This window comes from Ranitomeya variabilis, chromosome 6 (genome assembly GCF_051348905.1).
Source record: "Ranitomeya variabilis isolate aRanVar5 chromosome 6, aRanVar5.hap1, whole genome shotgun sequence".
Lineage (NCBI taxonomy): Eukaryota > Metazoa > Chordata > Amphibia > Anura > Dendrobatidae > Ranitomeya > Ranitomeya variabilis.
In genome coordinates this window covers 16031955-16058913 of record NC_135237.1, presented here as the reverse complement: position 1 = coordinate 16058913, position 26959 = coordinate 16031955, and the positions used below count along the sequence as shown (strand labels likewise).

General features: G+C 47.5%; 2 protein-coding genes across 3 annotated transcripts in view; both read right to left on the bottom strand.

The window, feature by feature from the left end:
- Positions 1-11421, bottom strand: LOC143781350 (retinoic acid receptor responder protein 2-like). 2 transcript variants are annotated; one of them, XM_077267909.1, is made up of 6 exons: positions 11252-11421; positions 10501-10739; positions 10160-10267; positions 4265-4363; positions 2280-2359; positions 1-936 (listed from the first exon to the last, which is right to left on the bottom strand). In XM_077267909.1, exons 2-6 carry the CDS (start codon positions 10693-10695, stop codon positions 909-911), a joined length of 510 nt encoding a protein of 169 aa, XP_077124024.1. In that variant the 5' UTR covers positions 10696-10739; positions 11252-11421; the 3' UTR covers positions 1-908. The 2 variants fall into 2 exon arrangements, with proteins under 2 accessions (XP_077124024.1, XP_077124023.1); XM_077267908.1 differs by having other exon boundaries at positions 772-936; positions 4265-4360; positions 11252-11389.
- Positions 11422-17167: 5746 nt separating this feature from the next.
- The window catches only part of LOC143782217 (uncharacterized), a 12836-nt gene continuing 3044 nt past the window's right edge, over positions 17168-26959 (bottom strand). Inside the window, exons 2-4 of the mRNA XM_077269427.1 lie at positions 19537-19742; positions 19284-19443; positions 17168-19172 (exon numbers count right to left, since the gene is read on the bottom strand). Of these exons, the coding sequence (XP_077125542.1) occupies positions 17978-19172; positions 19284-19443; positions 19537-19742 (1561 nt within the window). The 3' untranslated portion in view covers positions 17168-17977. The remainder of the gene's footprint in view (positions 19173-19283; positions 19444-19536; positions 19743-26959) is intronic.

The window sequence follows — 26959 nt, the reverse complement described above, 5'->3', positions numbered from 1 at the left end:
CCAAGTTGACTGACCTCAGGTCAGGTTTATTAACGTGAAAGCAAATACAGAAAACAAAACATAAAAATAAATCCTAGCCTGTCCGGCGCTAACTAAACAAATATGTTGCTATCTAACAACTGGGGGGGCTTCTCCCTCCCAGCTAACATTACACAGTCCTTGAGCACAGCTCACACTCACGTTTGTCTCACACAGACAGGCATTCTGTGTGCCCCAGGCTGACACCTGAAACCTCCAGCTGGTCAGCCTTTATTCCTGCACTTATTAACCCCTCGGTATCCTGAAGATACTGAGCGGCCTAATTCACATAGGACAAACACCTGGGCGAGATATACCTGCCCCCGACTACCAGACCGACATGACTCTTACAGTACATACATTACATTACTGATCCTGAGTTACATCCTGTAATATTATCCGAGAAGCCCAGGCTGAAGAGAGCGATGGATGGCCCCATAGATAAAGCTACGGAGATGCAGAAGTTCCTCCTTTTTCTATATTTGTCAGTTATTTACAATGTTCTTTATTGATATTTTACTGTACAGATAATTTTCGGGGTCTCGCAGACCTCACAATTTACATGACAGAAGAATATTCAGGGGGAGCCCGTATGCAGGAGTCCATGTCTGTGAGCGAGTCCCAGGCGAAGACGAGGACGAGACATAAACGTCACGATGTTGGTTCCACCATGCTCGCTGGCCACATCTTCTGTCACCTCCTTTATGTCCGCATTCTCCCTGCCCTCCTGATGTCATGCTATTATCTGCCGTTATCAGCTCTGTGGTCTCTGCTCCTCCTCACATAATGTCCATAAATGTTATCTCACAGGAGAATATAATGGTGAGAGCGCGGGAATAAATGTCCCATTATATGAGGAGTCAGACATACATCCTAATGTGGAGGAGAAGCTAATCTTCATACTGTCCCTGAGGGGCCCTGAAACCAGAGACAAAGAGACAGAGGCGCCATTATCATCCCAATCATCACTCGTATGATCATTAGTGCTCCATGTCCAGTGGTTTAGTATCCAGTCTCTAAAGTCTAGCCATTTAGTGTCCCAGCCCCTGGTGTACAGTGGTTTAATATCCAGTCCCTGGTGTCTAGTGGTTTAGAGTCCAGACCCTGGTGTCTAGTGGTTTAGTGTCCAGTCCCTGGTATCTAGTGGTTTAGAGTCCAGACCCTGGTGTCTAGTGGTTTAGTGTCCCAGTTCCTGGTGTCCAGTGGTTCAGTGCCCCAGTTCGTGGTGTTTAGTGGTTTAGTGTCCCATTTCCTGGTATCTAGTGGTTTAGAGTCCAGATCCTGGTGGCTAGTGGTTTAATATCTTAGTCTCTAATGTTTAGTGCCCTTGTCTCTGTTGTCTACTGGTTCTGTGCTCCAGTCTCTGGTGTATAGTTGTTTAATGTCCGAGTCCCTGGTGTTTAGTGGTTTTGTATCCCAGTCTCTAATGTCTTGTAATTTAGTGTCCCAGTCCCTGGTGTCCAGAGGTTCAGTGCCCCTTTTCCTGGTGTCTAGTGGTTTAATGTCCCAGTCAATGGTGTCTACTGGTTTAGTATCCCAGTCTCTAATGTTTAGTGGTTTAACGACCCAGTCCTTGGTGTCCAGTGGTTTAGTTCCCTAGTCCCTGGTCTCCAGTGGTTTAGTTCCTCAGTGCCTGGTGTCCAGTGGTTGAGTTCCCCAGTGCCTGATGTCCAGTGGTTTAGTTCCCCAGTCCCTGATGTCCAGTGGTTTAGTTCCCCAGTCCCTGGTGTCCAGAGGTTTAGTGTTCCAGTCCCTGGTGTTCAGTGTTTTAGTTCCCCAGTCCCTGGTGTCCAGTGGTTCAGTTCCCCAGTCCCTGGTGTCCAGTGGTTTAGTTCCCCAGTCCCTGGTGTCCAGTGGTTTAGTTCCCCAGTCCCTGTTGTCCAGTGGTTCAGTTCCCCAGTCCCTGGTGTCCAGTGGTTTAATTCCTCAGTCCCTGGTGTCCAGTGGTTTAGTTCCCCAGTCCCTGGTGTCCAGTGGTTTAGTTCCCCAGTCCTTGTTGTCCAGTGGTTCAGTTCCCCAGTCCCTGGTGTCCAGTGGTTTAATTCCTCGGTCCCTGGTGTCCAGTGGTTCAGTTCCCCGGTCCCTGGTGTCCAGTGGTTCAGTTCCCCGGTCCCTGGTGTCCAGTGGTTCAGTTCCCCGGTCCCTGGTGTCCAGTGGTTCAGTTCCCCGGTCCCTGGTGTCCAGTGGTTCAGTTCCCCAGTGACCAGATTTTATCATATGTGAACTGTCCTTCTCCTCCTCCATCCCAGGAGGGGTCTCACCTCTGGAAGCTGTAGCCTCCTACAACGTGGATGTCTGTCAGTTCGGCACACGCCTCGCGACGCTCTTTTTTCACTTTTTCCTACAAAGACACAAATTATCCAAACTCAGTTCATTCTATTCACGTGCAAATTACAACCCCTGGCAAAAATTATGGAATCACAAACCTTGGAGGATGTTCATTCAGTTGTTTATTTTTTTGTTTTTAAAAGAAGCAGATCACAGACATGGCACAAAACTAAAGTAATTTCAAATGGCAACTTTCCGGTTTTAAGAAACACTAAAAAAAATAAAGAAAAAAAAGGTGGTAGTTAGTAATGGTTACTTTTTTAGAACAAGCAAAGGGGAAAACTTATGGACTAACTCAAATATGTGGGAAAAAATTATGGAATCACCCACTAAATTTCAATTCCCAAAACTAATACCTGCATTAAATTAGATCTGCTCTTTAGTCCATCTAAAAAGCAGTGGTCACACCTTGGAGAGCTGTTGCACCAAGTGGACTGACATAAATCATGGCTCCAACACGAGAGATGTCAATTGAAACAAAGGAGAGGATTCTCAATCTCTTAAACAAGGGTAAAGCATCACGCAATGTTGCAAAAGATGCTGGTTGTTCACAGTCAGCTGTGTCTAAAATCTGGAGCAAATACAAACAACATGGGAAGGTTGTTAAAGGCAAACATACTGGTAGACCAAGGAAGAGATCAAAGCGTCAAGACCGGAAACTTAAAGCAATATGTCTCCAAGACAGGAAATGCACAACAAAACAAAGGAGGAATGAATGGGAGGAAACTGGAGTCAATGTCTGTGACTGAACTGTAAGAAACCGCCTAAAGGAAATGGGATTAACATACAGAAAAGCTAAAGGAAAGCCATCATTAACACCTAAACAGAAAAAACAAGGTTACACTGGGCTAAGGAAAAGCAATCGTGGACAGTGGATGACTGGATGAAAGTCATATTCAGTGATGAATAGCGAATCTGCATTGGGCAAGGTGATGATGCTGGAACTTTTGTTTGGTGCCGTTCCAATGAGATTTATAAAGATGACTGCCTGAAGAGAACATGTGAATTTCCACCGTCATTGATGATATGGGGCTGCATGTCAGGTAAAGGCACTGGGGAGATGGCTGTCATTACATCTTCAATAAATGCACAAGTTTATGTTGATATTTTGGACACTTTTCTTATCCCATCCATTGATAGGATGTTTGGGGATGAGGAAATCATTTTTCAAGATGATAATGCGTCCTGCCATAGAGCAAAAACTGTGCAAACATTCCTGGAAAAAAGACACATAAGGTCAATGTCATGGCTGCAAATAGTCCGGATCTCAATCCAATTGAGAATCTTTTGTGGAAGTTGAAAAAAATGGTCCATGACAAGGCTCCAACCTGCAAAGCTGATCTGGCAACAGCAATCAGAGAAAGGAGCCGGATTGGTGAAGAGTCCTGTGTGACCCTCATTAAGTCCAGGCCTCAGAGACTGCAAGCTGTTAGAAAAGCCAGAGGTGGTGCAACAAAGTACTAGTGACGGGTTGGAGGGTTTGTTTGTTTGTTTTTCATGACTCCATCATTTTTTCCCACATAATTCAGTGAGTCCATAAGTTTTCCCCTATTCTTGTTCTAAAAAAGTATCCATTACTGACTACCACATTTTTTGTTCTTGATTTCATTTAGTGTTTCTTAAAGCCAGAAAGTTGCCATTTAAATGACTTTAGTTTTGTGCCATGTCTGTGATCGGCTTTTTTTCTACACAATTAAACAACTGAATGAACATCCTCCAAGGCCGGTGATTCCATCATTTTTGCCAGGGGTTGTAGTTGTCAGATTATCAGGTATTTTGGATTATCATAGAAAGTGCTGTGCTTTAGATCGGTGCTGGATTAATGGAGTTTCTGGATTATCAGAAGCTGGAGTGAAGATCTCGTACTTGTCAGGATTTATGTGGTCAGTGTGTAGATTAGGGTCACAGAGTCACTCACCTTGTTAGCACGACCTTGGCGCACGCACTTCTGATATCCCGTCTTTAGTAGATTCCCGCTGGGATTAAATAGGAAGCATCCGAGGCAGTTGTACGTCTTCTGTGGAGACACAATGTACAATGTATATAGGTACGTGGCTGGAGACCACCCGCCTCTATGTATTTATTTTTGAATGTACATATAAAATACACATATTATTATTATTATTATTTATTGTTATAGCGCCATTTATTCCATGGCGCTTTACAAGTGAGGAGGGGTATACATAATAACAAGTACAATAATCTTGAACAATACAAGTCATAACTGGTACAGTAGGAGAGAGGACCCTGCCCGCGAAGGCTCACAATCTACAAGGGATGGGTGAGAATACAGTAGGTGAGGGTAGAGCTGGTCATGCAGCGGTTTGGTCGATCGGTGGTTACTGCAGGTTGTAGGCTTGTCGGAAGAGGTGGGTCTTCAGATTCTTTTTGAAGGTTTCGATGGTGGGCGAGAGTCTGATGTGTTGTGGTAGAGGGTTCCAGAGTAGGGGTGATACGCGAGAGAAATCTTGTATGCGATTGTGGGAAGAGGAGATAAGAGGGGAGTAGAGAAGGAGATCTTGTGAGGATCGGAGGTTGCGTGCAGGTAAGTACCGGGAGACGAGGTCACAGATGTATGGAGGAGACAGGTTGTGGATGGCTTTGTACGTCATGGTTAGGGTTTTGTACTGGAGTCTCTGGGCAATGGGGAGCCAGTGAAGGGATTGACAGAGGGGAGAGGCCGGAGAATAGCGGGGGGACAGGTGGATTAGTCGGGCAGCAGAGTTTAGAATAGATTGGAGGGGTGCGAGAGTGTTTGAGGGGAGGCCACAGAGCAGAAGGTTGCAGTAGTCAAGGCGAGAGATGATGAGGGCATGGACTAGGGTTTTTGCAGATTCTTGGTTGAGGAATGAACGGATTCGTGCAATATTTTTGAGTTGAAGTCGGCAGGAAGTGGAAAGGGCTTGGATATGTGGTTTGAAGGAGAGATCAGCGTCAAGGATTACCCCGAGGCAGCGAGCTTGTGGGACTGGGGAGAGTGGGCAGCCATTTACTGTAATGGATAGGTTCGTTGGGGGGGTCACGTGAGATGGGGGAAAGATGATGAATTCTGTTTTGTCCATGTTAAGTTTCAGAAATCTAGCGGAGAAGAAGGATGAAATAGTGGACAGACATTGAGGGATTCTGGTTAGTAGGGAGGTGATATCTGGTCCAGAGATGTAGATCTGTGTGTCATCAGCATAGAGGTGATACTGAAAGCCATGAGATTCTATGAGCTGTCCCAGGCCAAAGGTGTAAATGGAGAAGAGCAGGGGCCCAAGGACTGAACCTTGTGGGACTCCGACAGATAGGGGGCGAGGTGAGGAGGTGGTGTGTGAGTGGGAGACGCTGAATGTCCGGTCTGTTAGGTATGATGAGATCCAGGATAGGGCCAAGTCTGTGATGCCAAGGGATGAGAGGGTCTGTAATAATAGGGAATGGTCCACTGTGTCAAAGGCAGCCGACAGGTCGAGGAGGAGGAGGACAGAGTAGTGTCGCTTGCTCTTGGCAGTTAAGAGGTCATTGGTGACCTTAGTTAGGGCAGTTTCAGTGGAATGGTGTGACCGGAAGCCAGATTGTAAGCGGTCAAAGAGGGAGCAAGAAGAGAGATGGGAGGACAGTTCAATGTAGACGTGTTGTTCCAGTAGTTTTGAGGCATAGGGGAGAAGTGATATAGGGCGATAGCTAGATACAGAGGATGGGTCAAGAGAGGGCTTTTTGAGGATAGGTGTGATGGAGGCATGTTTAAAGCTTGAGGGGAAAACACCAGTTGTTAGTGATAGGTTGATGAGATGGGTTAGGGTTGGGATGAAGATTGTGGTGAGGTTTGGGATGAGGTGGGATGGGAGCGGGTCAAGTGCACAGGTGGTGAGATGCGATCTTGAGAGTAGAGTGGCGAGTTGATCTTCTGTAATGGTGGAGTAGTTGGTTTTGGAGGTGGAGGGTAGGGAAGTTGGGAGGAAGGGCTCTGGGGCTTGTTGACCAAAACTGTCTCTGATGTTATCAATCTTCTGCTTGAAGAATGAGGCAAAGTCTTCAGCAGAGATAAGTGGGGAGAGAGGAGGTGCTGGGGGACGGAGGAGAGAATTGAAGGTGTTGAATAACTGTTTAGGGTTGTGAGACAGGGAGGATATGAGAGATGAGAAGTAGGTTTGTTTAGCTGTGGCGAGTGCGGTCTTGAAAGTAGTGAGGGACTGTTTGAATGCGATTAAGTGGTCGTTGGAGTGGGATCTTTTCCATCTGCGCTCAGCAGCCCTGGAAGCTCGCCTCAGTTCCTTGGTCAGGCTGGTGTGCCAGGGCTGTCTGTTGATTTTGCGAGCTTTGGTATGTGTAAGTGGGGCAGCAGATTCCAAAGCTACAGCTATTGTGGTGTTATATAGAGCGGCAGCGTCATCCGCATTGTGTATGGAACTTATGTCAGTGAGAGGTAGGAGGGATTCAGAGAATGAATGTAGGTCAAGATGTTTAAGATTTCTGCGAGGGTGTGAAAGTTTGTGGGGTGGGGACTCTAGACATGGAGTGGAGAGAGATGAGAATGTGAGAAGGTTGTGGTCAGAGAGAGGAAGAGGTGAGTTAGAGAGGTTAGATAGGGAGCAGAGGCGGGTGAAGATGAGGTCCAGTGTGTGACCATCTTTGTGAGTGGCTGCAGAAGACCATTGAGTGAGGCCGAAGGAGGAAGAGAGAGATAGAAGTTTAGTGGCAGCTGAGAGGGAAGTGTCAATGGGGATGTTGAAATCGCCCATGATGATAGTGGGGATGTCTGCAGAAAGGAAATGAAGTAGCCAGGTGGTGAAGTGGTCAAAGAAGATGGTGGCTGGCCCTGGGGGGCGGTAAATGACAGCCAGTTGGAGGTTGGAGGGGGAGTAGATGCGCACAGAGTGCACCTCAAAGGAAGGGAGGGTAACAGAGGGTGGCAGTGGGATTGGGGTGAAGGAGCAGTTATCTGACAGGAGAAAACCAACTCCTCCGCCATGCTTGCTGCTGGGGCGGGGTGTGTGAGAAAGGTGGAAGCCACCGTAAGAGAGTGCAGCAGGAGAGGCTGTGTCAGAAGGGGTGAGCCAGGTTTCGGTGATGGCGAGGAAGGAAAGTTTGGTAGTAACAAAGAGATCATGGATGTAGGAAAGCTTGTTACAGACAGAGCGAGCGTTCCACAGAGCTCCTGTTAGTGGGACTGGGGAAGCGGGGGCTGGGCGAATGGGTATAAGGTTAGAGAGGTTACGGAAGTTTGTGATGGAGCGTGGATGGGAGGTAGAAATGACTGTGGGAATGTGGTGAGGAGGACCAGGATTTGGAGAGATATCACCAGCAGTGAGAAGGAGCAGGGATAGTGTTAGCAGGTGGGAGCAGGAGAGGGCGTGAGGGGGCTGTCTGTGCTTTGAGACAGAGGATTGTATGTTAAGGAACAGTTCTGAGGAGGAGGTGAGATGGATGGGGAGGATTGAAGAGGAGATGAACAGTTCCTTTCTTGGTGTGGGGATTGGGGGAGGTAGCAGAAAGTGAAAGATTATAGGGGTGAAAGTGACAACAAACAGAAACATTGTTTGCAGTGTCAGGCCAGTTACCTTCAGTTTCCTTCAGTTCCAATTCAGGTTTTAATTCTAATGTAATCCACACTTTTAGAACACACTTCTAGAAATCACACTGCAGACTGAAGTCTATGCAGACTTGTGCTATGCAATATATGGAAAACTAAGTGCGTTCAGGTGTGGAGCAGAGAGGAGTGGTCTCTGCTCATCTTGGTCAGAGAATTAAGGGTGGACCAGATGCATACAATCAAGCCTAAGTAAACAATGTCATAAATAACACAGGGCAAGCGGGGGTTAGCTGAAAGGCATACCATATGAAAGCAAAGAGCAGAGGGAAGTCTGTGTGCAAAGCTGGGTGATGTATTATGTGCACTTCATGTAGGAGAGCTGGATGAACATACCATATGAAAGCAAAGAGCAGAGGGAAGTCTGTGTGCAAAGCTGTATACGGCTACAAACACAGAGACGACCGTACACTAATGTCTGTACAATATACATAAAGGGATGCACTCTATTGGGCTAAAGCCTGTCAATGTGAAATATATGAGATATGAATACGGCTTATGAATATTAGGAAAAATATGAGACGCTTTGCACAAAATTTTTTGCCTGCCCATCAACCAATGTCAAGGTGGTCCAAAAACTGATGGGTCCCTACGTGTGTGATACCTCTCTTAGGCCGGGGTCACACTTGCGAGTGTGATGAGAGCCTCGCCCATCAATACCCGGCGCTGCTGCCGGCACTCGGACCGGAGCGTTCAGCTGCATAGAAATACATACAGCCGCACGCTCCGGTCCCTTGTGCTGGCGGCTGTGATGGGACTTGATGTGCGAGTTTCTTGCATTGAACTCACAAGTGTGACCCCGGCCTTAGGCTAATATCTGACTTCCTGTGTGAATGTGGACACCGCTCTCAGTGAATTCTGCATTTATGGGGAGGTAGGAACCTGCTGTAATTACAATCACCACATGGTGGAGGGCGGAGTGCTCGGTCAGTAAGCTAACTAGCAAATAACGAAAAATTGACTGGCACATCCAAGATAGTCTGAATAGGTGCATACCAGGAGCAGCCACCTCCATATACAATATATATACACTCAATAGCACAAATACAGTACACATATATACACACTTACAGTACACACACAGTATACATACACATACAGTACACACACTCACATACAGTACACACACTTACACACACATACAGTACACACACTCATATACAGTACATACACTCACATACAGTACACACACTTACACACACATACAGTACACACACTCACATACAGTACACACATACAGTATATACACTCAAATACATACAGTACACACACTCACATACAGTATACACACTCACACACACTCACAGTACACACTCACATACAGTACATACACTCACATATACCCACATACAGTACACACACTCACACTCACATACAGTACACACAGTCACATATACCCCCACACAGTACACATATACAGTATACACACTCACATATACCAGCATACAGTACACATATACAGTACACACACACATAGACAAATGTACAGTATATACACTCACATTTACACACATACAACCCGTGTGCAGCCTGTGTCTGGTGTGCGACCAATGTGTGGGTCCTGTGTCCGGCGTGTCCTGCCTGTGTCCGGCGTGTCTGGCCTATGTGCGGCCTGTGTCTGGCGTGTGCAGCCTGTGTCCGGCGTGAGCGGCCTGTGTCCGTTGTGTGCGTCCTGTATCCGGTGTGAGCGGCCTGTGTCCGGCGTGAGCGGCCTGTGTCCGGTGTGTGCGGCCTGTATCCGGGGTGTGCGGCCTGTGTCCGACGTGTGCGGCCTGTGTCCGGCGTGAGCGGCCTGTGTCCGGTGTGTGCGGCCTGTATCCGGGGTGTGCGGCCTGTGTCCGACGTGTGCGGCCTGTGTCCGGCGTGTCCTGCCTGTGTCCGGCGTGTCTGGCCTATGTGCGGCCTGTGTCTGGCCTGTGCAGCCTGTGTCCGGCGTGAGCGGCCTGTGTCCGTTGTGTGCGTCCTGTATCCGGGGTGTGCGGCCTGTGTCCGACGTGTGCGGCCTGTGTCCGGCGTGTGCGGCCTGTGTCCGGCGTGTGTGGCCTGTGTCCGGCGTGTGCGGCCTGTGTCCGGCGTGTGCGGCCTGTGTCCGGCGTGTGCGGCCTGTGTCCGGCGTGTGCGGCCTGTGTCCGGCGTGTGCAGCCTGTGTCCGGCGTGTGCGGCCTGTGTCTGGCGTGTGCGGCCTGTGTCCGGTGTGTGTGGCCTGTGTTCGGCGTGTGCGGTATAGCTATATTACCCCCTCACCTTGGCTCTCATTATGGGGGCGCAGTCCTCGTTCATCCACTTGTGGTTCTTGCAATTTGTCCGTTTCATTGTGAATTTTACTTTGACAAAAGTCAATTCTGAAAGTTTCTGAAAGTGGAAGAAATAATGATAGAAATGTCTCCAGAGCTCTGTGGACAATGAAGACGAAGCTGGTAGAAAACTCTCCAGAATCCAGGAGATGACAGAAAATCCCAGATAATGACTATTCCCACCAGTCATCAGTAAATATTAGTTATCTCCTTAGTTATATCGATGTCTTACAGGACGGCCCCGGGACTGAGACCCTCTGCCCCCTCTCCGCCCCTATGGCCACCACTTACCTGGTTGACATTGCTCAGTATTCTGGTCACCTGAAACGCGTTTTTGTTCATGTTTTTGTTGTGGAAATCCTTTCTGACCAGGTCGACCGCCTTATTCTCAGTGTCTGTCAGAGAATCCACTGGGACATCTGCCCCCACGGCCATCACCAGAAGAGCCGCGATCCACCAGCACCTTCCGATGTTCGTCATGGTCATGGAGGTCTTCACTAATCAGCTGTGATCCAAAGCTTCTCGTAATCCTGGAACAAGACACAGAACGTGAGATCTGACAGGAGCTGTCCTGGGTTCCTCCGGAGCGTTATCCTCTACAACGAGGGTCCGGTATTGAGAAGATGTAATGTTTCATCCCACACGTCTCAGGCCATATAAACAAGGACCAGGGGGGCGGCATCTTTCCTTTGGGGCCCCTCGCCTTATATACACCACTATGCAGTGTCTCAAAGATAGGAATTTAAAGGGGCTCTCAGATTCCATTGATGTCTTTGGTGGTCCATCATACTAAACAATGCAGCTTCATCAGTGGTGGACATAGACTCAAGAAGACCCCTGTATAAAAGCAGCACGTGGGCCCCTTTCTGTGATTGTGACAGAAGCTGTTTTCAGCTTTGGAGCCAGCTGTGGCCCCTTACATCTCAGGCCCGTGAGCGGGCTTGAGTGGGCTGCGGCCACCGGTGGGCATTGTGCCCCATCTGTGGTCTGACCCCTAACCCCAATCACCGTCTGGTCATGCATCTTATAGAAGTCTACGTACCCGGCAGTTGCAGGTGCCGTCCCCGGAGCAGTGGTCAGGACTCTCTATAGGTGGAGGTTCTCGTATATTTATCACCAGGGGGCAGTCAGTGACTGACGAGGGGGCAGCTGCCTCACAGGGATCCTCTCCGACCAGCGGACATCTGTCCTATATAATGGAGGAAGCCACCTGGTTTCTGGGAAAGCCCCGGGGACGGGGAATTCTCAAGAAAGGAGAAAGTGAAAGTGGAAGAGAAGAAACTGAGCCGTCCCTCTAATCCCAGACAACAGCTTCAGGGTAATAAAGGAAAAAAAAGATTTCTAACTTCCTAATATGCTTTAGTTAAAGTTTTCATAATTCTCAAGCTCTCCGCTTGCTGTCAGTGAATGAGAACATACATAAGACCAGGGGGCGCTCATTACAGGGGGAAGAAAGGCGATTCCAGCAGTTCATTAGGAAAGGGTTCTTTACAGTTAGAGCAGTCGGACTGTAGAATGCCGACCACAAGAGGTAGTAATGGCCGACACTATAACAGCTTTATACAAGGGCCGGACGATTTCCTACCGTAAGTACAAATGATATTGTGGTTATAGATGATTTAGTGACAATTGGTGGAGAAAGGGAGAACGTGATGGATCGGGGTCTTTATTCAACCAATGTAGCTATGTAACTAGAACATTCCCGATTCCGTCCAGAGGCAGTAAAGCCGCCGGCTCTCAGGGGATACAGCTGCATCCAGTGTAGACAATGCCCTACAGGTCAATGTTACAAAGGCATCTAAGGCTACTTTCACACTAGCGTTAACTGCAAACCGTCTCAAATCGTCTTTTTTGCAGAAAAAAATGGATGCGTCAAAAAAGTGAAAAACATATGCAACGCATACAGCATTTCGACGGATCCGTTGCAAATCCGCTAAACGTTTCCGTCGAAATACTGGATGCGTTGCATACGTTGCATCCGTTTATACGACGGATCCGTTTTTAAAATGGGAGGCTCCCAAATTTGATTGGCTACTGGAAAATATTGAAAACTATATAGTACTGTTTTTACAGCCCATCTTTGTGGGTTTTAGTTTTGTGGCAGCGATGGAAGGTGTTCTTGGGAGGATTGCTAGTTTGGTTACCGACGTTATCTTTGAGACGAATCGCCTGGATATCATAGTGCGGGAGAAGGAAAAACGTAGGATGCTTCTGCAGCAACGGAGACGGAGGCGATTCTGGATACATCCGATTAATGAACTGCGGAAGACCCGGGGTGTCCAGTCCACTCTGTACCTGGAGTTGCGGCACAATCCACACAAATTCTACAATTACGTGCGGATGAGGATGGAACATTTTGACTTTTTGCTTGAAAAACTGGAGGATGTCATCCGAAGGCAGGACACAAGGATGAGGCTTGCCATCACACCGGCGGAGCGGCTGATGGTGACCCTGCGGTAAGCCTCTTTTTTTTATGTCATTGCTCATATTTAATGTTACATTACATGCTGCAGACAATACTGCGCTGACATTTTGCGCACTATTTTCTGCAGCATGTAATTTTTTGTTTTTTTGCGGCCATTCCACTGTTTTTTTTTAATGTCATTGCTCATATTGAATGTTCTATAACAGACTGCAGAAAATACTGCGCTGAAATATTGCGTTGCATTTTCTGCAGTTTTTTTTTTTTGGGGGGGGGTTTGTTGACATGCAACTGCTTTTTTTTCTGTCATTGGTCATTTTTAATGTTATATTACATGCTGCAGACAATACTGCGCTGACATATTGCGCACTATTTTCTGCAGCATGTAATTTTTGTTTTGTTTGCGGCCATTCCACTGCTTTTTTACACCGTTTTCATGCAGGTTTTATTGTGTGTCCCGTCCTAACAAAAATTTTCACAGTGCCATTTATTGAAACTTGTTGGACTGTGCAATTTTTTCTAACATTTTTTTTTTAACCCCTTCACCCCCAAGGGTGGTTTGCACGTTAATGACCGGGCCAATTTTTACAATTCTGACCACTGTCCCTTTATGAGGTTATAACTCTGGAACGCTTCAACGGATCTTGGCGATTCTGACATTGTTTTCTCGTGACATATTGTACTTCATGATAGTGGTAAAATTTCTTCGATATAACTTGCGTTTATTTGTGAAAAAAACGAATATTTGGTGAAAATTTTGAAAATTTCGCAATTTTCCAACTTTGAATTTTTATGCCCTTAAATCACAGACATATGTCACGCAAAATACTTAATAAGTAACATTTTCCACATGTCTACTTTACATCAGCACAATTTTGGAACCAAAATTTTTTTTTGTGACGGAGTTATAAGGGTTAAAAGTTGACCAGCAATTTCTCATTTTTACAACACCATTTTTTTTTAGGGACCACATCTCATTTGAAGTCATTTTGAGGGGTCTATATGATAGAAAATACCCAAGTGTGACACCATTCTAAAAACTGCACCCCTCAAGGTGCTCAAAACCACATTCAAGAAGTTTATTAACCCTTCAGGTGTTTCACAGGAATTTTTGGAATGTTTAAATAAAAATGAACATTTAACTTTTTTTCACACAAAATTTATTTCAGCTCTAATTTGTTTTATTTTACCAAGGGTAACAGGAGAAAATGGACCCCAAAAGTTGTTGTACAATTTGTCCTGAGTACGACGATACCCCATATGTGGGGGTAAACCACTGTTTGGGCGCATAGCAGAGCTCGGAAGGGAAGGAGCGCTATTTTACTTTTCAATGCAAAATTGACTGGAATTAAGATGGGATGCCATGTTGCGTTTGGAGAGCCCCTGATGTGCCTAAACATTAAAAAACCCCCACAAGTGACACCATTTTGGAAAGTAGACCCCCTAAGGAACTTATCTAGATGTGTTTTGAGAGCTTTGAACCCCCAAGTGTTTCACTACAGTTTATAACGCAGAGCCGTAAAAATAAAAATTCTTTTTTTTTTTTCACAAAAATGATTATTTAGCCCCCAGTTTTGTATTTTCACAAGGGTATCAGGATAAATTGGACCCCAAAAGTTGTTGTCCAATTTGTCCTGAGTACGCTGATACCCCATATGTGGGGGGGAACCACTGTTTGGGCGCATGACAGAGCTCGGAAGGGAAGGAGTGCCATTTGGAATGCAGACTTAAATGGATTGGTCTGCAGGCGTCACGTTGCATTTGCAGAGCCCCTGATGTACCCAAACAGTACAAACCCCCCACAAGTGACCCCATATTGGAAACTAGACCCCCCCAAGGAACTTATCTAGATGTGTTGTGAGAACTTTGAACCCCCAAGTGTTTCACTACAGTTTACAACGCAGAGCCGTGAAAATAAAAAATCCTTTTTTTCCCACAAAACTTATTTTTTGGCCCCCAGTTTTGTATTTTCCCAAGGGTAGCAGGAGAAATTGGACCCCAAAAGATGATGTCCAATTTATCCTGAGTACGCTGATACCCCATATGTTGAGGTAAACCCCTGTTTGGGCACACGGGAGAGCTCAGAAGGGAAGGAGCACTGTTTTCCTTTTTCAACGCAGAATTGGCTGGAATTGAGATCGGATGCCATGTCCCATTTGGAGAGCCCCTGATGTGCCTAAACAGTGGAAACCCCCCAATTATAACTGAAACCCTAATCCAAACACACCCCTTACCCTAATCCCAACAGTAACCCTAACCACACCTCTAACCCAGACACACCCCTAACCCTAATCCCAACCCTATTCCCAACCGTAAATGTAATCCAAACCCTAACCTTATCTTTAGCCCCAACCCTAACTGTAGCCCCAACCCTAGCCTTAACCCTAGCAATAACGCTAGCCCTATCACTAGCCCTAACACTAGCCCTAACCCTAGCCCTAACCCTTGCCCCAACCCTAGCCCTAACCCTAGCCCCAACCCTAGCCCTAACCCTAACCCTAGCCCTAACCCTAGCCCCAACCCTAGCCCCAACCCTAGCCCTAACCCTAGCCCCAACCCTAGCCCCAACCCTAGCCCCAACCCTAGCCCTAACCCTAGCCCCAACCCTAGCCCCAACCCTAGCCCCAACCCTAGCCCTAACCCTAGCCCTATCCCTAATGGGAAAATAGAAATAAATACATTTTTTTAATTTTTTTATTTTTCCCTAACTAAGGGGGTGATGAAGGGGGGGTTTGATTTACTTTTATAGCGGATTGGCAGCCGTCACACACTGAAAGATGCTTTTCATTGCAAAAAATATTTTGTGCGTTACCACATTTTGAGAGCTATAATTTTTCCATATTTGAGTCCACAGAGTCATGTGGGGTCTTGTTTTTTTGTGGGACGAGTTGACGTTTTTATTGGTAACATTTTTGGACACGTGACATTTTTTATCACTTTTTATTCCGATTTTTGTGAGGCAGAGTGATCAAAAACCAGCTATTCATGAATTTCTTTTGGGGGAGGCGTTTATACCGTTCCGCGTTTGGTAAAATTGATAAAGCAGTTTTATTCGTCGGGTCAGTACGATTACAGCGATTTCTCATTTTTATCATTTTTTTATGTTTTGGCGCTTTTATACGATAAAAACTATTTTATAGAAAAAATAATTATTTTGGTATCGCTTTATTCTCAGGACTATAACTTTTTTATTTTTTTGCTGATGATGCTGTATGGTGGCTCGTTTTTTGCGGGACAAGATGTCTTTTCAGCGGTATCATGGTTATTTATATCAGTCTTTTTGATCGCGTGTTATTCCACTTTTTGTTCGGCAGTATGATAATAAAGCGTTGTTTTTTGCCTCGTTTTTTTTTTTTTTTCTTACGGTGTTTACTGAAGGGGTTAACTAGTGGGTCAGTTTTATAGGTTGGGTCGTTACGGACGTGGCGATACTAAATATGTGTACTTTTATTGTTTTTTTTTTTTTATTTAGCTAAAGAAATGTATTTATGGGAATAATAAATATATATTTTTTTCTTTATTTAGGATTTTTTTTTTTTTTTTTTTTTTTTACACACGTGGAGAATTTTTTAAAAACTTTTTTACTTTGTCCCAGGGGGGGACATTACAGATCGTTGATCTGACAGTGTGCACAGCACTCTGTCAGATCTACGATCTGCTGTGCAGGGCTGCAGGCTTACCAGCGCCTGCTCTGAGCAGACACTCGGTAAGCCACCTCCCTCCCTGCAGGACCCGGATGCCGCGGCCATCTTGGATCCGGGACCTGCGGCGAGGAGGGAGGTAGGAGACCCTCGGAGCAACGCGATCACATCGCGTTGCTCCGGGGGTCTCAGGGAAGCACGCAGGGAGCCCCCTCCCTGCGCGATGCTTCCCTATACCGCCGGCACACTGCGATCATGTTTGATCGCGGTGTGCCGGGGGTTAATGTGCCGGGGGCGGTCCGTGACCGCTCCTGGCACATAGTGCCGGATGTCAGCTGCGACATGCAGCTGACACCCGGCCGCGCTCCCCCCGTGAGCGCCACTGATCGGTGATGACGTACTATCCCGTCGGTGGTCATACGGGCCCACCCCACCTCGACGGGATAGTACGTCAGATGTCAGAAAGGGGTTAAAGTTTCCTAGCTACGGGTGAATCTATGACTTCGCTCCATTACCAATTCCGGCTGGGCATTTCCACTATTTCCGGAATAGTGAAGGACACATGTCGGGCTGTTTGGACCACTTTACAACCAGAGTATATCCCCCAACCATCCATGGAAATCTGGTTGCGAAGTGCTGAAGAGTTTCAGCAAATTTGCAATTTCCCTAATTGTGTGGGTGCAGTTGACGGGAAACATATAAGGATTGCGAAACCAGCAGGAACAGGATCGGAGTATTATAATTATAAGAAGTATTTCTCCATCGTCCTTATGGCTATTGCAGATGCCAACTGCAGGTTCCTTGCCGTGGACATCGGAGCGTATGGACGGTCCAACGATTCGCAAGTTTTTAAAAACTCTCCAATGGGTCGTTGCCTTTATGGAGAGAGCTACGATTTCCCGCCAGCCAGACCACTGCCTGGAACAAGTGAACCAGCCATGGAATATGTTTGTGTAGGTGATGAAGCCTTTCAACTGTCGCCGCACCTACTGAAACCGTACAGTAGCCGGAACTTAACCCGTACCAAGCGGGTCTTTAATTACCGGCTTACTAGAGCACAAAGAGTAGTGGAGTGTTCCTTTGGCATATTGACGGCGAAGTGGCGAGTTCTGCTGACAGCTATCAAGCTGAAAACAACAACTATAGACGAGGTAGTTAAAGCCTGTGTGGTGCTCCACAACTTTGTCCTTTCAAAGGAGCCCGTTTCCTTGGATGACGAAGAATTGGAGACCACCTTGTGGGACTACCGCAGCAGCTCGGTTCGCTCCACAGGTTCTGTTACAAGGATGAGGGACCAGTTTGCGGATTATTTTATGTCACCTGTCGGGCGGATCCCATGGCAAGACATCATTGTGTGACCTGTTTTCCATGTGTTTTGTTTATGTAAAAAATGTGTTTCCCCCCCCCCAAAAAAAAAAAACACAAACAAAACCCAAAAGCGTGGTTTTCTTGCTACTAAAACCAATATGTACCTTTCACACGTCTGGTGTTTATTTTTATTTTACCTTTTTAGTTACCATATTACCTTAATAAATCCACACACACACAAAGAGTAGAATTTTAATCAGACAGAATTTTATTTGACCTCTTTTTTTAAATTGTTTTTTTTTTTCTTTGCAAAAAAAACATATATTTGTTATTATCAAATTTTTTTTTTTTTTAATTTTCAAATTATTTTTAAAAAATTTAACATTTGAACATAAACTTATAAATCTTCAAAGTGTGGGGTGGAGATACGAAGGGAGGAGGGGCTGGAATGTTGGACCACGTTGATAGGTGGGGAAACCCTACTTGTTTGGGGTGCAGTGGAAGGGGGGGGGGTAAAACCAGGAGGCTGACCAGAGGGGGGTGGTGTTGGGGTAGGGGGAATACTTACTGGGGAAGGTAAGCTGGGCAAGGAAGAAAACATTGGGGAAGGAATTTGGTTTGGGGGCCGGGATGGGTATGGGGACTGGGTTGGGTGTTGGGACTTGGTTGGGTATTGTGACTGGGTTGGGTAGTGGGGCTGGCGTGGGGTTTGTGGCTGGGTTTGGTAATGGTGCTGGTGTGGGTATTGGGGCTGGGTTTGGTATTGGGGCTGGTGTGGGGATTGGGGCTGGTGTGGGGATTGGGGCGGGGTTTGGTAATGGGGCTGGTGTGGGGATTGGGGCTGGGTTTGGTATTGGGGCTGGTGTGGGGATTGGGGCTGGTGTGGGGATTGGGGCTGGGTTTGGTAATGGGGCTGGTGTGGGTATTGGGGCGGGGTTTGGTAATAGGTGGTATGGTGTGGAAATGGGGCCTGGGGTGGGGCCTGGGGTGGAATTGTAGTGGATGTGTGGGTAGATTCGGGTTCGTTAAGGGCCTTCATTAGAGCATTATGGAAGGTATTCATTACCCGCATCTGTTGCTGAAGAGAAAGCTTCTCCATGCTCATGAGCATGGATTGAAAAAAAAGGTTGGCCGGATCGGGACTTACAGCTGAATGCAGCCTATCCAAGCGACTGCTGGTTTCCTGGCTTGTTTCACTGATGCGTGACTGCACCATGTTGAAACCAGCAGTCACTTGCTCTCCCAAAATTTTGAAAGAGCCTTGGAAGGATGCGTTCAGGTGTAAGAACTCAGGAGCATAGCTCCTTTCCTGACCCCTCTGTCGCTGCCGCCACGAACCTAATGGTGGTCTAGAGGTGGCAGGATCAGAGGGGTGGGGTAAAGGGAACGCTAACTGTTCAGCATCAGATGCGAGCAATGAAGGCTGCAATAATGCTCCACTGCTTGGGGCGGATGAAGTGGAGGGGACAGAGGGGTCAGAGGAGGGGACAGAGGTGTGGGGCCTACCGACGTGGCCCTCAGTGGCGGACTCAGGAGGGATCGCTCCAGAGGGCGCAGAGGAAGATGCAGGCGCCCGGTGGCTGGAGAAGGTGCTGTGAAAGAAAAAACAAAAGAAATTAATACATTGGAATGAAAAAGCCCTGACTGAAAGCAAACTAAGTAGACAGGTTAACATGGTTATTAGTGGGCTGTAGAATACTTACACTCTGCTCAGCATGGTTCGCCTCAGGAAGGAGAGGGCCTGGCCATATTTGTATTTGCTCCTCTTCCTTCCTGCAGAGCCACTCGGGGCCTGCATCTCATCGTTGAATTCCCTCTTAAAGCGATCCCTCAGTGACCGCCACCGCTTCCTAACCTTTCCAACTGTGAAGACAAGAATCAAAAGAAAAAAAAAAAAAATGGTAAATGCAATACATTACAGTCAGCTCAAAACATCACTGGAAAGTGAATACTTACCTAGTTTGCTCAGCTGCTGAGGATGAAGGCTCTCCCGCCTTGGAAACAGGTTGCGACACACTTCGTCCCAGAGCCGACGGGTGACACTGGTATCGGCATGCCTGCGGTCAGCCATGTTCCACAGCGGCTCCCGCTCGCGAACCTCCTCGATGAGACTGTCGATGTCAATATCATCATCAAACACCTGCGGGAGCACGCTGTGAAGCCTGTGCAAAAAAAAAGAAGAACAAAAACAAACAAATTAGTACACTGAAACACTAAAGTACCAATAGAATCCCCCTCCCAAAAAAAACAACTCACTGATGGCCGACCGCGGCGACGAGTCCGCCGACTCTGGGAGCGGCTGGGAGGACCTTCAGCGGCAGCAGCAGGAGCAGCAGCAGCAGGAGACTGAAATAAAGGAAACAAATTCTCAGTAATGTAGGCATATGTTTTCGGTGTTTAGTTATGTATGAAAATCTATTTTGTGTATGGTGCAGTGTGATGTGTGAAGCAACTGTTTCACCACTACTTACACTTGGTTCCTCCTCCACTTGCATCTCTCCACCCGTCTCGCCCCCTTCTGACAGCTCCTCATCTGATTCAGCTTCCTGTTGAAACATAATTTATGCATGTGGTTAGACATCAAAATGTAATTTTAAAAAGCGAAAAAAAATAAACCCATTTTTTGTGTTAACTTACCGATACACGCTGTTGCTGTGGAGGAGGGCTGTCAGAAGAGGACATTGTTGCGTGCCAGGCGGCGGCTGTGGTCCTGGTGTCTCTGTAAGTTAAAAGACACTTGCAATCTGCTCTACACATTGAAGTAGCAGATTTGGGGTCTTCAAAACTTACTTTTAAAGATTGGTGGCTGTGGTCCTGGTGGGCTGGTCCTGGTTGGGACTAGAGGCGGCGGCTGCGGCTGTGGTCCTGGTGTATCTGTAATAAGTATAATGGATTTATAGTTAGACCACCCCCTGAACTAGGTAATGTTTATCTCTCTCTCTCTTCCGTGCAAAGCATGTGTTGTGTTTGACTGCAGAAATCACGCTGCCCACACTCCTTAATTGGTTGAAAAAATGGCGGGGAAGGCGTCACACAAAACGCGACTTTGGCGCCAAGATCGCCGACCACGTGGCCGATCCCACGCTGGAGTCGGGTCGGGTTTCACGAAACCTGACTTTGCCAAAAGTCGGCGACTTTTGAAAATGAACGATCCGTTTCGCTCAACCCTAGTGTCCACGTTCAGGATTGCATCAGGATTTGATAAGGATTTTCCATCAGTATTTGTAGCCAAAACCAGGAGTGGAACAATTAGAGGAAAAGTATAATAGAAACATCTGCTCCACTTCTGCATTTATCACCCAATCCTGGTTTTCGCTTACAAATACTGATGAAAAATCCTGACCAAATCCTGATGCAATTCTGAACATGGACACATACCCTCCCACATGAACAGGCATAAGATTGGCGAAGGCATAATAAGGTGCAGGCACATGAAGACATACATACAAAAGCACACAGCAGTACAAAAATACACATACACACACACACACACACACACACACACACACACACACACACACACACACACACACACACACACACAAGCACATAAGCTTTATGCAAATACACATATGTACAACAAAGGCAGAAAGGTGAACCCAAACAGAAGACGCATACACACACACACACGTAAAAAAGGCTGGCAGTCCTCCGGCAGGAGCTGCAGGTCTTCACAGTGGCTGGCATCAGGGTGGATCTGGACTCTAGCATTGCACTGGCTGGTGCAGGACGATGGCAGGCCTCAGGTTCTCTTCAGGTTTTATGCTCTTGCTGTAGTCAGTACCTCATACACACACAAATGCACAGGCACACAGATGCACACAAATAGGCCGGAGACACACTGGTGTGAGAGACGGCCGAGTCTCGCTGGTTAAAAGCAAGCTGTGGCACCTGCACTCCGGAGCGGAGCGTGCGGCTCCATAGCAATACATGGAGCTGCACGCTCAGCTCCGGAATGCAGGTGCCACAGCTTGCTTTTAACCAGCGAGACTCGGCCGTCTCTCGCACCAGTGTGTCTCCGGCCATATTGCAATACTCACACTGGCTCTATGGTGGCTGGAGTCTTGTGGCTGGCTCCTGTGGCCGGCTGGGGTCTTGTGGCTGGGGTCCTGTTGCTGGCTGGGGTCTTGTGGCTGGCTGGCTGGCTTCTTTCCTTCTCTGGATCTTGCTGGCATATGTGGGGTTGAAGGCCCAGGCCAGGTTTATATAGATTTGGGGGTGTCTGGCCAATTGGCAACAAAATCCTTCTTCTGAGCATGCTCAGTGTAAAAAAACGTATTGCAGCGCTGCATTGCGTCGTACGACGTGTCCCGACGCATCCGTCGCTCATAGGCTTCCATTGTAGCCAACGACGTATGCCGCAGGATGCGTCGCGACACGTTTTTTAGGCGGAGACAAAAAACGTTACAATCAACGTTTTTTGCCCACGACGTGTCGCCAAATTTCGACGCATACGTCGTACGACGGACACGACGTATGCCAATCCGTCGCAATACGTTGCCAATACAAGTCTATGGGGAAAAAACGCATCCTGCAAACACTTTTGCAGGATGCGTTTTTTCTGAAAAAAGACGATTTGAGACAGTTTGCAGTTAACGCTAGTGTGAAAGTAGCCTAAAGGAATTATTGGTGCCGATGATGTTATGGCCGCACACACCTGCAGAGAAGCGTTTACTACTCCCTGCAGAAATGACAACCATACACACATGTGACCGCTGCAGCCAATCACTAGCTTCAAGGAGAGGAGCACATGTGTAACCTGCAGAGCAGTGATTGGCTGCAGCTGTCGTGGGGATGTACGTGTTATCACTGCAGGGAAATAATCAGAACGGAGAAGACCACCAGAGTGGCGCTTGTAGAGGGGGTATCGGACTCAGAAATTCCCTTTTTTTAATATTAATTGTATATGAGAAAAATGTAGAAGAATTGAAGTGTATAGTGATGAAGAATTATTGTCCTAATTCTGGAAAACCCCGAAACCACAAGACTGGAACGTGCACATTGCACTTACTGTGTTCTCTGTGCACCACAATGAATCTGCTCCAATAGGATTTGTCTGATTCAAATGGATGCGACCAAAACACCACAAAAATATGGTGGGAACATTCACTAAACCCACCAGCCCAGACCCAGCGCTGCGTCCCCTGCACAGAGCCGATCTACGCAGCAAAAAACTGCCGGACCCAGCGCAGAGCCAGCAGCTGTCAGCAGCGAGGGCAGCCGGATGTAAGGACTCAGAAATGTCACATATTTATTCATTATTGTTTGGTTATTTTCATCATCATTAATTATTATTATTATTGTAGAGACTTCCCATTCCACAGGACTGTACAGAAGCTGTGGTCAATCACAGTCGGCCAGTTTGTGTGCAAAGTACCTTCATTTTTTTACATGTTTTCTACAGCGGTAATGCAATTCCAATTTCTTATAGTCAATGTTTACATATTTTAACATTTCAGAGTGCAGCTTTAGGCCATGTTCACACATAGCGGTTTTTACCGCGGATCCGCGGCGATTTTGATGCTGCGGGTCCGCAGCAGTTTCCATAGCGTTTACATTAACATGTAAACCCTATGGAAACCGCAAACCGCTGTGCACATGCTGCGGGAAAAACCGCAGAAACGCAGCGGTTTACAACCCGCAGCATGTCACTTCTTTCTGCAGAATCGCTGCGATTCTGCACCCATAGAAATGCATTGAACCGCTTACTTCCCGCATGGGGCTGTGCCCACGATGTGGGAAGTAAGCGGATAATGTGCAGATGGTACCCGGGGTGGAGGAGAGGAGACTCTCCTCCAGGCCCTGGGAAGCATGAATAGTGTAAAAAAGAAAGAATTAAAATAAAAAATAATGCTATACTCACCTCTCAGCGCTGCATGCGGCCGTCCGGTCTTCGGTTTGCTGTGCGAGCAGGACCTGTGGTGACGTCATGAAGGTCCTTGGAACCGGACCGCCGGGTGCAGCGCCCAGGAGATCCGGACATCGGAGGGTGAGTATAGCCAATTTTTATTATTTTTATCATTACTATTGATGCTGCATATTGCTGCATATTGAGCATCAATAGTATAGGAGTAAAACCGCAGCGGAAACCGCGGAACAAACCGCGATAAATCTGCAGGGATAACCGCAGCGGTTTTGCCCTGCAGATTTATCAATTCCGCTGTGGGATAAACCTGCAGAGCACACCGCAAAGTGTGAACACAGCCTTAATTTGCTATTAGTGATGAACAAGTGTGCCCGGATAAGGTGTTATCTCAGCATGCTCGTGTCCTAATCGAGTATTTTCAGTGTGCTCAAAAAATATGCTTGAGTCACCGTGGGATTGCCTGTTCGTTAGGCCTGTTTGTTAGGCCGGTTTCACACGTCAGTGATTCCGGTACGTGAGGTGACAGTTTCCTCACGTACCGGAGACACTGACACACGTAGACACATAAAAATCAATGCATCTGTGCAGATGTCATTGATTTTTTGCGGACCGTGTCTCCGTGTGCCAAACACGGAGACATGTCAGTGTTCGTGGGAGCGCACGTATTACACGGACCCATTAAAGTCAATGGGTCCGCGTAAAACACGGACCTCACACGGACATTCTCCGTCTGGGGTCCGTGTGCGTGCAGGAGACAGCGCTACAGTAAGCGCTGTCCCCCCCACATGGTGCTGAAGCCGGTATTCATATCTTCCCTGCAGCAGCGTTTGCTGTAGAGAAAATATGAAGAATAGTGTTAAAAATAAAGATTTAGGTGTCCGCCGCCCCCCCACCCCCTGTGCGCCCCCCCACTGTTCTGAAAATACTTACCCGCTCCCTCGCTCCTTCCTGGTCTGGCCGCGCCTCCTACTGTATGCGGTCACGTGGGGCCGATCATTTACAATCATGAATAGTCGGCTCCGCCCCTATGGGAGGTGGAGCCACATATTCATGACTGTAAATGATCGGCCCCACGTGACCGCATACACTAGAAGCCGCGGCCAGACCAGGAAGCAGCGAGGGAGGCGGGTAAGTATTTTCTGACCAGCGGGGGGGGGGGGTGCACAGGGGGTGGGGGGGCGGCGGACACATGGATCTTTATTTTAAACACTATTCTTCATATTTTCTCTGCAGCAAACGCTGCTGCAGGGAAGATATGAATCGCAGCTTCAGCACCATGCAGAGTGGGTACCACACGCTCCGTGTGGTACCCACTCGCCATACGGGCGGCACACGTGTGCCGCACGTATGGCCTCCGTGAGTTCCCAGGCACACGGACACGGATAACTCCGGTACCGATTTATTCCGGTACCGGAATTATCTGGACGTGTGGGACAGCCCTTAGGCAATCCCTGCATGTGGTCCGTTGGCTGTCGAATAGATGCAAGACCTGCACCTGTGGCGACTCGAGCATAGTATTCGAGCACGCTCTATTAACACTCAATACAGTTTCAGACCTGCAATGCTAGATTGCACCATCAGGCGTCAGTATTACGCCATACCTCTGTGGGGTTTTTTTTTTTTGGGGGGGGGAGGTTTGTGTATATATCTGCGTTTCTACAGAAACTTTGTTATACCATGCCTGAGGAAGGGACCTAAGAACTCTCAAAAGTTTGCTTTATAACATAATTTATTGTATTTTTGTACCTATTAAAATGTATCAAAATTACAAGGTTATCTTGTTTTTCCCACTGAGCTCATTATATTGTACACTAGACTGTGGCCCGATTCTAACGCATCTGGTATTCTAGAATATGCATGTCCCCGTAGTATATGGACAATGATGATTCCAGAATTCGCGGCAGACTGTGCCCGTCGCTGATTGGTCGAGGCAACCTTTATGACATCATCGTCGCCATGGCAACCATTATGACACCTACGTCGATACTGTGCCTGTCGCTGATTGGTCGAGGCCTGGCAGCCTCGACCAATCAGAGACGCGGGATTTCCAGGACAGACAGACAGACAGACAGACGGAAAAACCCTTAGACAATTATATATATAGATATGTAATAGAATGTCAGCCCTGCAGTACTAGATGTTATCACTATTTGGCAGTAATGTAGATCTATAATACAGTGTCAGCCCTGCAGTACTAGATTTTACCACTATGTGACAGTATTGTAGATCTATAAGGCCGGTTTCACACGTCAGTGGCTCCGGTACGTGAGGTGACAGTTTCCTCACGTACCGGAGACACTGACACACGTAGACCCATAAAAATCAATGCATCTGTTCAGATGTCATTGATTTTTTGCGGACCGTGTCTCCGTGTGCCAAACACGGAGACATGTCAGTGTTCGTGGGAGCGCACGTTTTACACGGACCCAATAGAGTCAATGGGTCCGCGTAAAACACGGACCTCACACGGACATTCTCCGTCTGGGGTCCGTGTGCGTGCAGGAGACAGCGCTACAGTAAGCGCTGTCCCCCCCACATGGTGCTGAAGCCGGTATTCATATCTTCCCTGTAGCAGCGTTTGCTATAGAGAAAATATGAAGAATAGTGTTAAAAATAAAGATCCATGTGTCCGCCGCCCCCCCACCCCCTGTGCGCCCCCCCCGCTGGTCAGAAAATACTTACACGCTCCTTCCTGGTCTGGCCGCGGCTTACTGTATGCGGTCACGTGGGGCCGATCATTTACAATCATGAATAGTCGGCTCCGCCCCTATGGGAGGTGGAGCCACATATTCATGACTGTAAATGATCGGGCCCACGTGACCGCATGCAGGAGAAGCCGCGGCCAGACCAGGAAGCAGCGAGGGAGCGGGTAAGTATTTTCTGACCAGCGGGGGGGGGGGGTGCACAGGGGGTGGGGGGCGGCGGACACATGGATCTTTATTTTTAACACTATTCTTCATATTTTCTCTACAGCAAACGTTGCTGCAGGGAAGATATGAATCGCAGCTTCAGCACCATGCAGAGTGGGTACCACACGCTCCGTGTGGTACCCACTCGCCATACGGGCGGCACACGTGTGCCTCACGTATGGCCTCCGTGAGTTCCCAGGCACACGGACACGGATAACTCCGGTACCGATTTATTCCGGTACCGGAATTATCTGGACGTGTGGGACAGCCCTAAGAGTGTCAGCCCTGCAGTACTAGATTTCAACACTAGGTGGCAGTATTGTCTATATAATCGTCTAAGAGGTACTTCCGTCTGTTTGTCTGTCTGTTTGTCTGTAACAGAAATCCCACATCACTTATTGGTCGTGTTATACACTGCGTGGCCTGTGTTATATACTACGTGGCCTGTGTTATATACTATGTGGCCTGTGTTATATACTGCGTGGCCTGTGTTATATACTACGTGGCCTGTGTTATATACTACGTGGCCGGTGTTATATACTGCGTGGGCTGTGTTATATACTGCATGGGCTGTGCTATATACTACATGGGCTGTGCTATATAT